General features: G+C 43.0%; 1 protein-coding gene across 18 annotated transcripts in view; it reads left to right on the top strand.

The window, feature by feature from the left end:
- Positions 1–17,447, top strand: part of LOC129711276 (receptor-type tyrosine-protein phosphatase S-like) — a 382,253-nt gene that overhangs the window by 231,055 nt on the left and 133,751 nt on the right. For all 18 annotated transcript variants that reach the window (XM_055658803.1, XM_055658805.1, XM_055658814.1 and 15 more), the window contains 2 exons: positions 13,165–13,437; positions 14,674–15,255. In XM_055658803.1, coding sequence (XP_055514778.1) covers positions 13,165–13,437; positions 14,674–15,255 — 855 coding nt within the window. The remainder of the gene's footprint in view (positions 1–13,164; positions 13,438–14,673; positions 15,256–17,447) is intronic.

Raw genomic sequence — 17,447 nt, 5'->3', positions numbered from 1 at the left:
ATTGGATAGAGTGGATACGGTAAGGTTGTTTCCACTAGTGGAGGACCCAGGACCAGAGGCCATAGCCTCAGAATAAAGATAGGTCAGCCATGATTGAATGGTGGAATAGACGTGATGGGCCGAATAGCTTAAATTTTGTTCCTATAACTTATGAACATTGTGGTGGGAGAACCTCCCCCATGGTTGTTAATGCCAATTATGATATCCAGTACCTCCGCAATCAGCAACCGCAACCACGCGCACTGCGCGCGTCGTGCATCGTGACACGTAAATGGCACGCAAATGACGCCAAGTGGGACAGGCCCTTGAGAATGTAATGCTTGACGTTATTGGCTGCCTGGCGCTAGCTGCTGAGGCTCAAGCATAGAGCAGGTAGATTGGTTGAGTGATTAGAGGATCTCTATGCACCGTGCACTCTATTCCCTTGGCATGGCATATCCTCCAAGAGGACAGAGGATGCTGAAGAAAGGAAGAATTGAAAAGCAGCAAGAAATGCCAATCTCGTGCAGTAACAGCGCATCAGCGCTACATCAACCTTATTTTATTGACAGGCTGTCCAGTTGGAACGTCAGACCACTTTAGTGCCTGTATAGTTTAATGTAAATCACTAGCACTAAAGACCTTGGCTGAATACTATTGATGAATAAGGTTTGAAATGAGCAGTTTCAAAGAGGGTAGCTTTTTAAGACCCTTGAACCTGGCTCAGTGGCCAGAATGGGTGCTCTCCTGCTGGATACTATCGGGCACGCAGGCAGCTATCATCCATTGGACAAGTACTGGACACTAATTACCATCCACAACCCAAGACACAGGTCTCCATCACAATAAGATAACATCTCCTGCACCCTGCCACCTTATTTTTCAGACATTTACTGTCGAAAGCTATTGTGGCTTCTGCAAGGGCAAATCACACCCTAATAACACAATGTTTTGAAAAAAAATAGCCCATTAATCTTTTCATAAGGATTTTAAATGTATTCACTTAGTTGTTAATTCAATTGCCAGTGGAACTAGGTTTATCTAATCTTTTCAACAATTTTCTATCTCTACTGTTAGCTGGAAGTAAAACGCTCATGTTTTTTTCTCAACTTTCATAGTTGAAGCAAATCACTCTCAATGTCAATTCTCATCAACTCTCTAACCTCTCCACAGTCTTATCATTCTTCCAAAGGATTGCCAGATGTGGGTTTGATGTGCAGTTGTCTTGTCTGGGGAATATTCCACTATAAACGATAGACATGATGAAAAGGAAAGGTTGGAATCTTTTATTTGACGATGTTCCCAATTGGTCAGGAGTCCAAAATATAGCCGCTGAGTGATTGGTTGGACAAATGCAAGTAGTAAGCTACAGATTGTCACAGATTTGGCACGTCATTGACTATCACCCCCACTCTCAGCTGCTCTTTGTTAATTTTGAAGGGCTACATATGTGTTTGGCAGGGAAAGTCTATCGGTAATGCCGTCTGCTGCTTCATAGCCAGATTCACACAGGAGGAGGTCTAAAGAGAAGGAAAGTAGCTAACAATCTCTGCATCACATAGGAAGAGATGAAGAAGGGTCCAGATAGAGACGTGGCCAGCAACTCCAACCAAACGTTGGGTGATTGCACAGTGTCTGAGATTCTTGAGATAGATCACGTATTTCTTTGGCTTCTGTCTGTTGCTGCTAGTAACTGAATTAACGTTAATGCCAAAAATGTAATTACAATGATCCATCCAGCAGTATTGTAGTTCTCTTTACATTGTACATTAAGGTGGGTCAACAGAAAATAAATCCCCAGAATCACGTCTGATAGTTCATAAAGTCATAATGAGCAGAATTAGGTTCATTCGGCTCATCGAGTCTACTCCACCATGGCTGACATATCTTTCCCTCTCAACCCCATTCTCCTGCCTTCTCTGTGGTTCTTGAAGATATGTTTGAATGACACTCACACAAGTGCTCTCAACAACCTGCTGATATGACGTGGGCTGGTAACGGCTTTCAAGTTCACTCTTAAATTATTTGGTCCCAATTGTTAATTTCTGGAAGAAACAGTTATCAATAATGGAAATGTGATTATCGGTTGAGTGAATACACTGATAGGAAGCATGATATGATGATGTGTGGTGGTGGGGTAGGGTACAAGCAGGAATATAACCAAACTCCAACCTTTCCGTCTCTCACTTGTCTGGGCTAGACAGTCTATGAATAGCTACATGCCTATATTTATCTATACCCAAAACATTACTGCCATGGTCAACATTCAACATCAATGTGTGTTCCTGTTCCTGGTTCCAATGTGTGGTGCTCTTCCTGTTCACCACGTGGCTGAATCAAGCTCAATGAAGCTCAATGAAGCAAATGATTTATGAAGCTAATTATTTTGAAGACCAGGCATCAGTGCACCTCCTTGGCCAACCAATTTGATTCAGAGAGAGATTAAAGTAAGATTTCCCTCGCTCTCAATATCCACCTCCCAGAAAGACACATCTGCATTGGTATCTTCCACTTGCAAGCCAGATGTTTGAGCACAGAATCCTGATTATCATCATGCCAGATTGTTATAGCAAGCCTTGATGATCATTTAATGTCATCATTCTGAATATAGCCACATCATCAACAATAATTCACATAGTTGAAACCTGAATTTTAAGATTAAGCTGCTAAAGGCATGAACGAAAATAAAGGTTTTGGAAACACCGAGGACAGGCTAGATAATTGACCGTGACTGGGTCCTGTACTTGGTAGAAAAAACAAACACCATTTTATGTACTAGATTTAATAAAAAATAATAAGTCATTTGATTTGTGCACACCAGCACTGGTAAATTAGACTGATCTGAGGCATAGGAGCAGAATTAGGCCATTCGGCCCATAAGAGCCTGCTCTACAATTCAATCATGGCTGATCTATTTTTCCCTTTCAACCCCATAACCTTTGACTAAGAACCCTTTCAATCAATTTCAACTTTAAAAACTTGGCCTCCACTGCCATCTGTGGCAATGGATTCTGCAGATTCCTCCCTCTCTGACTATAGGAAATTCCTCCTGATTCAATTACAGTGTTTGGCGAACCCACAATAGACTCTTCTCAGGACAACGATTTCCCACCAGCTATTTTCACAATAGAATGCACCGCATTTTGAAGATACCATAAATCTTGTGGGAATATAGGACATGTGTGGAGTCCCACAGCTGTAACAAGGACAGTCAGTGGCACCAGGCACATACAGTGCCCTCCATAATGTTTGGAACACAGACCCATAATTTGTTTATTTGCCTCTGTACTCCACAATTTGAGATTTGTATTAGAAAAAAATCATATGTGGTTAAAGTGCACATTGTCAGATTTCAATAAAGGCCATTATTATACATTTTGGTATCACCATGTAGAAATTACAGCAGTGTTTATACATGGTCCCCTCATTTCAGTGCACCATAATGTTTGAGACACAGCAATGTAATATAAATGAAAGTAGTCACGTTTAGTATTTTGTTGCATATCCTTTGCATGCAATGACAGCTTGAAGTCTGCGATTCATGGACATCACCAGTTGCTGGGTGTCTTCTCTGGTGATGCTCTGCCAGGCCTGTATTGCAGCCATCTTTAGCTTATGCTTGTTTTGGGGGCTAGTCCCTTTCAGTTTTCTCTTCAGCATATAAAAAGCATGCTCAATTGGGTTCAGATCAGGTGATTGACTTGTCCACTCAAGAATTGACCATTTTTTACCTTTGGTGCTTAAGCAGTATGTTTGGGATCATTGTATTGCTGTAGAATGAACCGCCGGCCAATTAGTTTTGAGGCATTAATTTGTACTTGAGCAGATAGGATGTGTCTATACTCATCAGAATTCATTATGCTACCACCATCAGCAGTTATATTATATCATCAATGAAGATAAGAGAGCCGGTACCTTCAGCAGTCATAAATGCCCAGGCTATAACACCCCCACCACCGTGTTTCACAGATGAGGTGGAATGCTTTGGATCTTGGTCAGTTCCTTCTCTCCTCCATACTTGGCATCTCCTGCCATCTTTCTGATATGTTAATCTTCACCTCATCTGCCCACAAGTCCTTTTTCCAGAACTGCGGTTGCTCTTTTAAGTACATCTTGGCAAACTGTAACCTGGCCATCCTATTTTTGCAGCTAACCAGTGGTTTGCATCTTGCAGTGTAGCCTCTGTATTTCTGTTCATGAAGTCTTATGCGGACAGTGATAATTGACAAATCCACACCTGACTCCTGAACAGTGTTTCTGATCTGTCGGACAGGTGTTTGGGGATTTTTCTTTATTATAGAGAGAATTCTTCTGTCATCAGCTGTGGAGGTCTTCCTTGGCCTGCCAGTCCCTTTGCAATTAGTAAGATCACCAGTGCTCTCTTTCTTCTTAATGATGTTCCAAACAGTTGACTTTGTCAAGACTAAGGTTTTGCTGATGTCTATTAACAGTTTTATTCTTGTTTCTCAGTCTCACAATGGCTTCTTTGACTTTCATTGGCACAACTTTGGGCCTCATGTTGATAAACAGCAATGAAAGTTTCCAAAGCTGATGGGAAGACTAGAGGAAAGATTAGATGCTGAGAGCTCTCTTATACCTGCATTAGAGAGGCATTTAAACACACCTGAGCAATTGTGAAGCCATGTGTCCCAAACATCATCATGCCCTGAAATGGGGGGACTATGTATTAACACTGCTGTAATTTCTAAAATCTGACAATGTGCACTTTAACCACATGTGATTTTTTTTTCTATTACAAATCTCAAATTGTGGAGTACAGAGGCAAATAAATAAATATATTACACTGTAATATATTATCTGAGCACAACCCTTCCTCTTTATTTCTACCTCGGACAATCCCTCCCTCACTCTTCCCCCCTACTATGGCAAAAGGAAAATCAAAGAAATGAGAGACAAATTAAGATGAAACTGTACATCCCTTGTGTTTGATCTGGGTAATGGCATGTGACTGAATCATTGCATGGTGTGTGCATGAGTAGAAGACAAGGACTTACAGTTTTAGTCGACAAGCTAATGGAACAGAGAGCAGAGTACTGATGACAGGTTCAGAATAGACTGCACAAGGGTCACTCATGATTACAATGAGGCTGATGATTACCTTTAAATTATGTTTAAAAAAAAAAAACTTCTACCTCCACCTTAACTTTGGAAAAATATCATCTGATTCTCTCTGATGTTACATGTTTGTGGGGATATCAGAGAGAATATTGAATGGTGATAATGTTGGAATTAAGTACAATCACAGCTCTCATAGTTTAATGAGGTTTCCATTTATGAAACTGAGTGTTAAGTGTGCATGGAGTAAATAAGGGTTCTGAATGTCAGAAAATCAACGCAAAAGGATTCAATATCAGGTAATAATAATCTTGCACCAGAATGAACTTTGTGCAGTGGGAACACTGAATTGTCTAGTAGGTTGAACTCTCTTTGTGTCTGCCTGTCCTTGTGCTTGCTATTCTGTACTGCTCTTCTATCTTCCAATTGATTAGATTACACCTTCAAAAATCCATGCCCAGTTCAAACCAGGTAGCTATTGCACAAGGAGGAATACCATGGCTGTCTTTGTGTCCGTTTGACCTGATTAAGGCATTTCAAACAAACTAAGAAGCTAGCCATACTCTGCACATTCCACATCCATCCCGCATTTGTTGGTCTCAAGTCCCTCCGATAATACTTAAACCCAGTGCCATCTAGAAACCTCTGATCTTTGATCAGAACTCCGCTTAGGTCTCCAGCATTGTCACAGACTCCACCACTTGAGGCCACTTCATGTGAATACTTTATTGCAAGGATATCCCGTGCCAATTTCCAAAGAGCCTTGATTTGTTAAATGTCTGACATATTAACGGTTCTAATGTACATTCTCTTTTGTCACACCTACAATATAACCCAAGTCAGCAGAGTTTAATATCTATATGCAAACATTTTAAAAAGTCTCCCCTTTTCAGCGGGTTGGTGTAATCTAATTGTAGTAATGAACTGGAAGATGCAAATTATTGTGGCTTTTCAACATTTTGGCACAGATTACAGCTCTTGCCAAAATGGCAGATAATCTGTGCCTTCTTGCTCATTGGTGCTTCGGTGTCTGGTGCAGTGTAGCTTGCCCTGTAGAAGTTATTTGGTGATGAAGTTCCTCTCCCTCCTCCCTCTACCCTGCCACCACTCGCCCCTCCCTGAATGTACTCACTGTCACATTCTTTTGTGAATCAGGGCTCGTAATCATCCAACCTAGCATTGCCACACTTTCAAAGGAATCGTCTCGAATACTCTTTATTCTCTTTCCAAAGGCAGAATGAATTACATTTTATTCATTTTGAAAGGTGAACACTCGCAAAACACAACTGAAACTGACGGAGGCTCCTTTCTTTCATCGCTTTCATGAACCCTTCATTATGCCCTTCCCTGGGGCCTTGTCATAATTACTTTTGTAACTTTATTTTTTAAAAGGAATTGGACATGGATGTCATAACAGCAAGTCACAAGTTGAACTACATGGCATTGCATTTGATGCTACAACGATAATGAGGGCCAGCTGATCAAATTACTGCCGTAGTGTCACTCACAGTGGAAATCTACCTTGTGTACCTCTATAGCACAGCCTGGCTGCTGGGCACAAGACGTACATCCATGGGGCACTGTCTTCACATCTGCCAGAAACACCTCCAAGTGTTACACACACAACAAATTGCTTTGATGCACTGTGATTTTTGTGCAAGCAGAGATGCATAGAAAAATCTCACAAACTACAGGAAACTACGTTAAATATGTCGTTGTGGCTCAAGGAAGAATCGTGACCAGGGTACTTTTGTTGAAATGGTACAGCGGGATGTTTAATATCAACCCATACATGCACAAGGGCCTCTTCAGAAGGGTAGAGACGCTGAACATACAGTACTCCCTCACGCCTACATTGAAGTTGGGTTAGATTATTAATGCAAAAGCCTAACGACCCCATAGGAATAATATCATTTGGCCAAGCATTTTTAAAGAAATAAATCAAAATGATTGATTGTTTGCATCCTGCCCCACTGACCAGGTTGTCTGGTATTGACCTTGCACTCTCGAGCAAAGAACATTTTGATCGAACAAAAATTCCATTCTTGTGCATTGGATATGGGTTATAATATTTTACCTCTGCCATTATCTTCACTGGCTGCATGTTACCAGAGCAGAATTTATTTTGGAGTGGGGTCCCTTCACTTTGTATTTCCATCACTTCCATTGCAGTTGCTGAGATTGTGCAGGCCCTGGGCAACCTGACAGTTCAAGAGAAGCGAGGAAGGCTTCAGGGAAAAGAGAAGTCTCTTTATTGTCTTTTGACCAGGAGGAGGGAGAGTGCATTTATCCGCCTCTTCATTTAATATCCTCTTAATAACCTCCTCTTGAATCAGTGTCCTGCCCGTCAGAGACATCATTGCCTGCTTCCCTTTGGACTTTTCTCAAATACATGCGAGCCACCTGGAAGCAAACATTGTTAATTGGGTCTGTCCTGTAGAAAGGTGTGGGGGACAGATCCTGTCAAATAAAATAAGAGTCATACACAACATAGTTAAAGTTTCACGAACCAAAGTTGTCCTTTTCTCCAGCTGCATGAACCAAACCTGTTAATTGTGGGCCCAGTGTTTCACTGATGGGAATCTAATTTGGCTACAGATAGTGGGGAATAGCAGATCCCTTTAAACCTGAACATATCATGCAGGATATATCAGGATTTGGATCAGTAACACATCTCACTGTGCATATCCACATAGTCACCGACACAGGGACCTGCACAGAATCAGGGTTGTGTATATACAAAAGTACACAAGACCATGTATACACTGACACAGAATACTTCATGTAATTATCTATGTGGACACACAGATGTGTACAAATGCACAATTACACATGCACATGATGGCACTAAAGCTCAAATATGTGTCCACCTGCACATCGACACGCTACCCCTTAGAAACACACAGATCTTTTAGAGAATACAAACCTGCGTATCGCTATACCTAATTATCTCTGCACACATTCACCCTCCACAAAACCAGAGGCAGAAAAGTAATTAAAAATAACCTCTATAGAAATATTTGAATAATACTAACAACAGTTGAGCAGCAAAATCTGCCTAGGCCCAAGGGCATTATTTTTTAGGTTTTGTTATTTCCTGTTAGTCCACTCCAAGCCATGCGATGGGAGTGGGGGGGGGGAAGGAAATCGATTAAATTATTCTCTGTCACTGTCATCACCTCATTAGAATTCACAACAGTTGTGGAGATTGATTTTATTTTAAATTGCTTCAATAAGTTTGACGTATACCACTTCTGGCTCTCCCTTTGCTCTCTGCAGGAGTACTGCTCATCAGGCAGATGCGTTTCTGCTGTGTTTTGCAAGTGTATCTCTTTCAGTTCCTCCACTCGTCTTCCATCCACGACTGCCATTTTTTTTGACGTTCTTTTTAATCGTTGGCCTCGTGAGTTGTTTCCCTCAAGCCTTGATCCACATCTCCCTCAAGTCTCAATCACAAAAAGATTGACGGTGCTTCTCTTTAATTTACTGCCAGTTCTGTGCCCCACCTACCCCCCCCCCCCCCCCCCACCCCCCACCCCCCCTCACTCACCATGGTAACTCGGTGTTTGCATCTCACATCCGACCTCTGCGTCTCTTTGCAAACTGTATCTTGTACGTGTAAAGTTCCTGTAGCCTCTCCCATCGGTGCTTGCTGGCGGTAATAGTTCAATACTCAAACGATGCAAGGGCCATGTGGCATTGCTGTGGCGGTCTTTTGCAGGACTGTCCGTTTGCCACACAGTCCACCGCTAATAAAGCCAACCACTTTTGACGTCCATGTTCTATCTGCAAGAGGATGTTTGGGACGGGAGAGGGTTTTGCATCACCAGATAGATTTGGAAAACTTGTCCCACTCAATGCCACCTTATGACTCATCAGTATACATGACCCTGGTTCTCACAAGGCACCTTATCTTTCATTTGTATTTGTGAATTCTATTCAGAGGAACAAGTTTAGCATTGGCCTTTAATGAGCGATCCAAGGACCAGAGCGATTTGAGAATCAGAAACTGGTCATTTTGATCATTTGAGAACTTGAAAACCAACTCTGCCCATTCCAATACAGTTCAGTGACTGGGGAACTCTTGAGGATAAAAGTATTGGGCAACCCATGTTCAGATTTTAAAACGGTCATTCTTTTTGTAGAAATAACGCTCTTGCTCCATTAATTTACTCAAATTATGAAAAAGATTGCATTGTTTTGGATAAAAAGATGACCCAGACCACTGTTTCCTGTTTGCTGGATGGAATCTTTCTCCCATTAAAGTTGCATTCCCTTTTACTTATTTGGATTATCCTGTGGCATTTACATTCCCTGGTTTGGCAGTAAGGAGACAATGCCAGTCCAATATCTGCTCCAGAAAGCCATTTGATTGAGGCTCAGGCTTTCCTTCCAGCAACGTTACCTGAGCCTCTGGGCGTTTGCATTCCCTTCATTTTTTCCGCATGGCTCCAGGCTCTATTCATCCCCTGAATTAATTTATACCCAGCCAACGTGAGGAGACAAAATATTTTTTTTTACAGAGGAAATATATGTAACTGGGATTTCTTCCTTCCCTCAGACCATTTACCATTTGACTGCATTAAAGTGCATTATGTTAGCCTGGCCATGAATGGTAAAGTGTCCTCCTAAGGTGCATTGAGTTTGGACAGCTATCAAAGTTCGATCCCAATGGGAGTCCAGTTCTGTGTCACACATGATGATAGCTTATTGATAATTGATAATCTTCAAGCAATGTGACCAGTTAAGCATTCTGGTGGCTATTGATAATCTGCAAAAAGAGTATGTAAGCCAATATTGTCATCCATCTGTGGAGGGAAATTTGGACGTCAATCTCTGGGTTTTTTGAAAAACTTCAACGCATTCTCAATGAGACGCTGGCAGGCCAGTTTTTGGCTTGGAATTCCTCCAACAACCACATGCCCCATAACTGGTGGCTCCAGGCATCCATTTCATACAGAACACCAAAATTCTGGCTTTGAAAAGTGAAAGGAGACTAAAGAGGCTCTTCTACCTCTTTCTCCGTGTTCCACATATTTTTGCTGTGGTCAAATTTAACACTGGTGAGAAGAAGGGCAAAAGAAAACAGACATGGTTTTTGAGAGACTGTTGTAGATGGAACATGGACAACCAAAATCTGCCATATTGGTGGCACTTTATGGGTGAATATTTAGGAACTGGTGTGAAGTGGCATGCCATTTTGATTTAAGTGTGCAAAAAAACAAGAAAACCCCGAGAGCATTTTACGTGAAAGCGTGGGACCTCTCCATGTTTAAGATTCTGTGCGTTCCTTAAAGTGGGCCTGTACTTGTGGATCGGGGATGTGAGTGTGGCACAGGCCTAATATTGGTGCGCATAATATCTGTGCCTGAACAGTTGCCCCCTCTCTCCCCTCTCCTGTTATATCTCTCTTCTCTCTCTCCCCTTGCTCTCTCTCTCTCCCCCCCCCCCCCCTCCCTCTCTCTCTCTCTCTCTCTCTCTCCCCCCCTCCCCCCTCTCTCTCCTCCCCTCCTCCCCCCCCCCCCACTTCCCCCCTCTTTCTCTCCCTCTGTGGCTGACACTACTGGCAAGTTCTTTTGTACCCATTCCCTTGCCTGTGTTTGCACGAAAACCTCCAGTTGCCTTCCCCCACCCCACCCTCCCTTTTCCCATATGTTATCCATGCCGCAACTCTTTCTCGTCCCATGTGCATCCATGTTCGACTGTGTAAGGTCTTGAGGCTGCATCCACTTCCAAGCAAAGGAGATGCACTACATGTTGGTGTAGTCAACATTTCTTTTATACTTTTTATCTTTTATTTTCTTTTATTATTTTTTATTTGTATTCCTTTTCCTGCCAGGACTGCTGCGATGTGACAATGTGAGCCACCACATTCTGTCACATCGGCTGGAAGTAACGCAGCATTGAAGTGGGTCCCTCCCCAATCCGTCTGGGCATGCTAGCGATCCTCCAGTTATATATTCCTATGTGCATATATATATTTATATATCTCTCTACCTTCTGCATGGTGTCTGTGAACTGATAGATGCATCTATTTGATGGATCCTTGTAATATCTTGAAAAGGCTTCGTACAGTCGATATATCCGCACCACAAAAATTTCATTAGTGTTTCTCATCTTTATTGTTCCCTGGCAATTGGACACATCCGTTACGATCGGAGGTTGCATTTTGTTGGCAGTCTTCACCTGTGGCTGACCACCAGGCCAAACCCAATCAATGCATTTGGAGGCAGTCTTTTCATTTACCATCTACCGGCTGCACTGTGCTGGGTTGGCTTAGGAGGCCAGTTGGTCATGACTACCAGGCGCATCTGCTTGGAAGCAGCTAGGGGGGGTCTCAGCTATTTTTGGGTGGAGAGGGTGGGAACTATCACGATGGATGAGTTTTCATCAAAGGGAGAAAGAAAGTTCCATTGGAAACACAACAAAAACTCACCAAAAGCTTTTTTATCCTAAGCGGAACTTTAAATCCTTTTTCTCAATGGGTTGAGAATTGATGAAATCAGGCACCACAGATCTTTGCCTCAGGTCTTTCCAAATCTGTCCTTCACTTTGTTGAACACCAAATTTAGAGATAAAATTGCCATAAAATGACATATGATCAACAAATAAAGCCACAGTTTGAACAATATTGTTTTTTTCTGCAAGAGCGCACTACTAAATTACTTGAAATCACTTTAAGGGTGTTTATGGAATATCTCGTCCACTAGTGATGGAGCAAGTATCTGGGTTATTGGTCTCCCAGAATGTTGTTCTGGCTGTGCCACTGCCCCTCAATTGGAAGGACATTGTTATTTCTTGGCAGCCACAAAGAAAATGGACTCTTCCATTTGGCTATTCAGCCATTCTTGATTAGTACGGGTGTCAAGGGGTCATGGGTAGAAGACAGGAGAATAGGGTTAGGAGGGAGAGATAGATCAGCCATGATTGAATGGTGGAGTAGACTTGACGGGCCGAATGGCATAATTCTGCTCCTGTCGCTTATGATGTTATGACCATTAAAGATGGTGTCAACAAACCTGCCATTTTTTATGATATTGGCCTAAAGACCAATAATTGAACCACAATGTCATCCATTAATATTTTTTTTCTAGTTTAGAACCAAGATGATAAAGACTGCTATGGTTAGATCATCAGAAACAAATACTTTAAGATCAGCAGAGTTTTATATATACATTTATGGGAATAACACTCCAGTCTTGTTGGCCTGGCTGAACAAATGCATCATCTGCAACTGCTAACTGAGAGGTGCAGTTGGAATTCCATATTCAGAAGGCTGTGGAGCCTCAGATGACAATATTGGAGACGTAGATTTTTAGATATACAGGGAATTAATTTAAATGGGGCAAGTACATGGTGCTGTGGGGATCAGACTTGATCATATTAAATGGCTGAGCAGGCAGAAGGGAAATTATAACAGAGAGAAAAGTCCATAGATGTATTTGTAGTTAATAAAATAAAATGTCTAGACTGACGACCTTGAATGATGGTTGTGGCAAGGAACAGTGATGTACCTTGATGGGAAAAGTACATTCTTTTCTGTCTTGTCCCTTATGTGAAAAATTTTAAATGATTCTTTTTTTTTGAAATCGTCTTTTTTCAATCAAGAAGAATTGTTTCCATTTTGTCGACAATTAGTAAATTAAAAAAAGCCACAAAATCATTGCAAATTCCACTTGATCAGATCTTTCTATTGTAGCGGTGAATTTCACGAGCCAATTATCTGAGGGTTGAGAGACCAAGCTTGGCTTCCCTTCTCCTGTGTCATTCCTTTTGCAGAATAACATGGTCAGACTTAAATCACGTTGTCCCACCCCAAACAAAATGGTTGCTGATGCCAAATGACTGAGAGCTCCGCCTGTGCCTGCATTTCTTGAATTCGCAATCTCAGAGCCTACGTCTCTCTCCTTAACAACACACATTTAAGATGAGAAACTAACTAATAAATTTTTGTGTCTCTCAATGTGCTGTGATGGGTCTCAGACTGGTCACTGAACACTTGTGCTACGAATGTGCTTTGTGTGGACTCATTTTGTTACTGTGCTGTTTCTCAGGTGCTGCCAACTCTCATTTTCTTGCTTGTTGTCACCTTTCTGTGTTCCGCCCCAGTTCGACGCGTTCCACCTAGGTTCTCCATCAGCCCACCGTTCAGCCAAGAGATTGTGCCTGGTGGGAGCGTGAATATCACTTGTGTTGCCGTGGGCTCTCCCATGCCTTATGTGAAGTGGATGCTGGGAAGTGAAGACCTGACCCCAGAGGATGACATGCCTGTTGGCCGCAATGTTCTAGAGCTTAGCGGTATCCAAGAGTCCGCTAATTACACCTGTGTGGCGATGTCTAGTCTTGGGATAATCAAAACAATGTCACAGATTATCGTTAAAGGTAAGTGAAGGGAGTCACTTATGCGTGCGTGCCTGTCTCTCACACCATTCCAGGCCACCCCAAAACAATTAACGGCGACTGAAGTACTTTGGAAGGGTAATGATCTGGAAGTGAGTAGCCAGTAAGGGCCACAGCAAGATCCAAAAAAAAGCAGTATCATCCAAAACAAAATCAGAAAACACTCAGCGAGTCAGGCAGCACCTGCAGTGAATGAAACAAGAGTTAATGTCTCACATTGAAGATCCCAACATCTGAATTGGGAAAGTAAGGATAAAAAAAATAGTTTCAAGTCACAGATAAGGTGGGAAGAGAATATAGAGATGGATGGATAGAAGAAAGGGAATATATCTGATAGGGAGAGGCCAAGGATGTTGCATGGGGATTTGGTAATGGGACAGTTACAAGGGACAAAGAAGGATGAGTTGCTGCAAATACCAGGTCAGGGTGTACTAAAGGAGAGGTAGATTAAAAAAACTGAAGCAATATCACTGGTGGATGTCATCACTTGCACCAAAGATGGCCAGTTCTGAAAGAAAGTGTATTATAAGAGTCTTCATATCTATATTGATTGACAACATCAATTTTAATGACGCTGGTTTAAGAATGTATTGATTAAGGCACCCAGTATAACTCCCAATCTCTTCTGCAAACAGTGGTGTGAGAGGAAAAATGGCACTCTTTAAAACTAATCCTGAAGGCACCACTTCTGTCAGTTTAGCAAATCACCTTTACCACAATGGGCCTGGATTCCATGATCAATCTAAGCAATGGGACTTCAGTCACAATCTTACGATTCAAAACCAAGGGTGCTCCTGCAGACTCACACCTTGGATCAAAAATCACAAAGACTATCTCTGGAAAGGGATTAGACTGTGAAATAATGCAACAAACATTTCCTCACAATTATTTTAACTAACCATTAAAGAAAAAGGAATAAAGTACTGGAGTAAGTTAGGGGTTAGACAGCATCTCAGGAGAACATGGATAAGCACTTTTCACTATACTATTCACTATACCTCTGTACACATGACAATAAACTAAACAAAACGAGAAGATGATTTTTTGAGTCAGTCTGAAGAAGGGGTCTGACACCAGGCGTCACCTATCCATGTTCTCCAGAATTGCCACTTGTCCCGCTGAGTTACTCCAGCACTTTGTGTCTTTTTTTGTAAACCGACGTTTGCAGTTCCTTGTTTCGGCTGTTAGCTAACTGCGTCGAACTATTGATACTTGCAGCACTGCCGAAGCCCCCTGGAACTCCAATCGTGGTGGAGACCACCGCCACCAGTGTGACATTATCATGGGATTCTGGCAACCCTGACCACATCAACTACTACATTATTGAATACAGACCCAAGAGCACAGACGTGCTCTACCAGACCATCGATGGCATCCAGACCCTGCGTTACAGCATTGGTGGACTGAGCCCGTACTCTGACTACGAGTTTAAAATCTCTGCTGTCAATTCCATCGGTCAGGGTCCACCCAGTGAGACGGTGGAGACACGGACTGGTGAGCAGGTGCCCTCTAGCCCCCCGAGGAACGTTCAGGCTCGGATGTTGAGCGCCACCACCATGCTGATTCAATGGGAGGAGCCCGAGGAGCCGAACGGCGAGATCCGAGGGTACCGGGTGTACTACACTATGGAGCCCCTGCAGCCCGTCAACAACTGGCAAAAGCACAACCTGGATGACAGCCTCCTCACCACCGTGGCCAACCTGATACCACAGACAACCTACAGCGTCAAGGTCTTGGCTTTCACCTCTGTTGGCGACGGTCCACTCTCATCCGAGATTCAGGTCAAAACTCAGCAGGGAGGTGAGTTGTTTGGCGATTATTAGTATCGTATCATTGTTCGGTGCTTTTTGATGCCCTACTGATTGGCCTTGAGGTCTGATCCACTCAACGCAGTATCTGGACCCTAATACAGTGTTCCCTGGCCACCCAAGCCACCTACAACCAACAACAAACCTTTGTAGTCCTGTCACAGCTCGTAGTCTGGCACAATGCAGTCGACGGAATAGTTGGGGAATGGTGCCAGGGTATGTTTGCAACAAGGAGCATTCAACGTAACTAACAAAAAGATGGGCACAGCTAAACCCTTGACTTGAAAAATCTGAGAGCTGTCAAAAGATAGGTTGTTTAGGGTGAAGATAAGTTCCGACAGGCGGAGGGGAGTGTTTGTGGAGGGGAACTGATTGGGTCTCCATTTTGAGGAAGAACCGAAGGGCCTTGAGGACCTTCTGATAGGGAACGGAGGTGTAAACCACGGTAAAGATGAGGCATTGTGGCCAAGGAACTAGAGGTTGTTGAAGTCGTGAAGAGCGTGTGAGCTTGGATGTAGGCTGGAAGAAACTAGACAAGGGCCTTCCAGCTGAGACAGAGGTTCATGTGCACCTTCCCAAACAAAAATATGCTTCCACCGAAAGTACAGCGCTAGAGTTATTGCCTTACAGTGCCAGAGACCCGGGACCTGCTTGGGTTTTCTCCGGGTGCTCTGGTTTCTTCCCACACTCCAAAGACATACAGTTTGTAGGTTAATTGCCTTAGTAAAATTGTAAATTGTCCCTAGTGTAAGTAGAATAGTGTCCGTGTACAGGAATCGTTGGTGGGCGTGTACTCGGTTGGCCGAAGGGCCTGTTTCCGCTCTGTATCTCAAAACTAAACTAATTCAGTCCCTCTACTCCACAGCACGTGGGTGGTTGAGCATTGCCAGTCACCAGCTGCACAGGGTTCATCGAAAACTTTCCAGACTGGCACCCTGCTCTGTGCTGAGGTAGCCAGTCTCATCTGAAATATGGATCACCACTAGACTCAGTAACCTTGATAAGGCAATTGGTTAAGCCTCCCAGAAGCCAAGTAGTTTCAGGAAGCTGTGATGTGGGCGACACGGGGGTGCAGTGGTACTGTTGCTGCCTTACAGCGCCAGAGACCCAGGTTCGATCCTGATTACGGGAGCTCTCTGTTCCAAGTTTTGTACGTTCTCCCCGTGACCGCGTGGGTTCTTCCCAGGTGCTCCGGTTTCCTCCCACACTCCAAAAACGTGCAGGTTTGTAGGTTAATTGGCTTCGGTAAAGATGCTAATTGTTCCTAGTGTGTAGGATGGTACCAGTATATGGGGACCGGTGGCATGCACGGACTCTGTGGGCTGAAGGGTCTGTTTCCACACTGTATCTCTAAACTAAACCGACCTAACAATTTATCAAAACAAAAATTTCACTAAGATAAATCCAAATGTAAATGTGCTGTTAGAAATTGAAGAATCTGATTGTTAGACTTTATAAGGCACACCATTTTGCAGGCATCAATTTCTCCCATGACATCAGCTTTTTTATTTCTTATTCCCTCACGAATCCTCGCAGAATTAGGTCAGAACCCATTTAGTCTATGCTAGCTCCCAGAGTAATTCCATCAATCCTATTCCCTCACTTATTTCCCAGTAGCATATACTGTACTGTCTCATATGCCCATCCATTCTCCTTCCACCCACCCACACTTGGATAATTTACAGCAGGCAACCTGCATGTCCTTGGGATGTGGGAGAAAACCGGAGCAGTCACATGGTCAAATGGAAACTCAGGTCGCTGGAGCTGTAAAGTAGCAGCTCTACCTGCTGTGCCAGTGTGCCACACAATGAGAAGGTTTCTCTACTGCAAAACAACAGAATGCCATCTCCCCATGTTACTTTAAAACCTGAATTAAAATGCTGCTGATGCTTAGCATGCCTTCAAGTATCACTGGCCAAAAATGGTAATTGTTTCACTCTCCACGATTGGGGTTAGGAGGGAAAGATAGATCAGCGTCATTGAATGGCTGAGTAGACTTGGTGGGCTGAATGGCCTAATTTTGCTCCTATCACTTATGAACCCATGCTACCTGACCTGATGAACATTTGTGTAGGAGAGAACTGCAGATGCTGGGATAACACCAAAGATAGACACAAAATGTTGAACTATTTTACCTCACCGATGAACATTTTCTGTTTCTATTTTAGATTTTCAGCATTTGCA

The sequence above is a fragment of the Leucoraja erinacea genome, chromosome 29, assembly GCF_028641065.1.
Source record: "Leucoraja erinacea ecotype New England chromosome 29, Leri_hhj_1, whole genome shotgun sequence".
Lineage (NCBI taxonomy): Eukaryota > Metazoa > Chordata > Chondrichthyes > Rajiformes > Rajidae > Leucoraja > Leucoraja erinaceus.
Note: the sequence above shows the minus strand (reverse complement) of the source record. Positions and strands in the feature narration are given on the sequence as shown.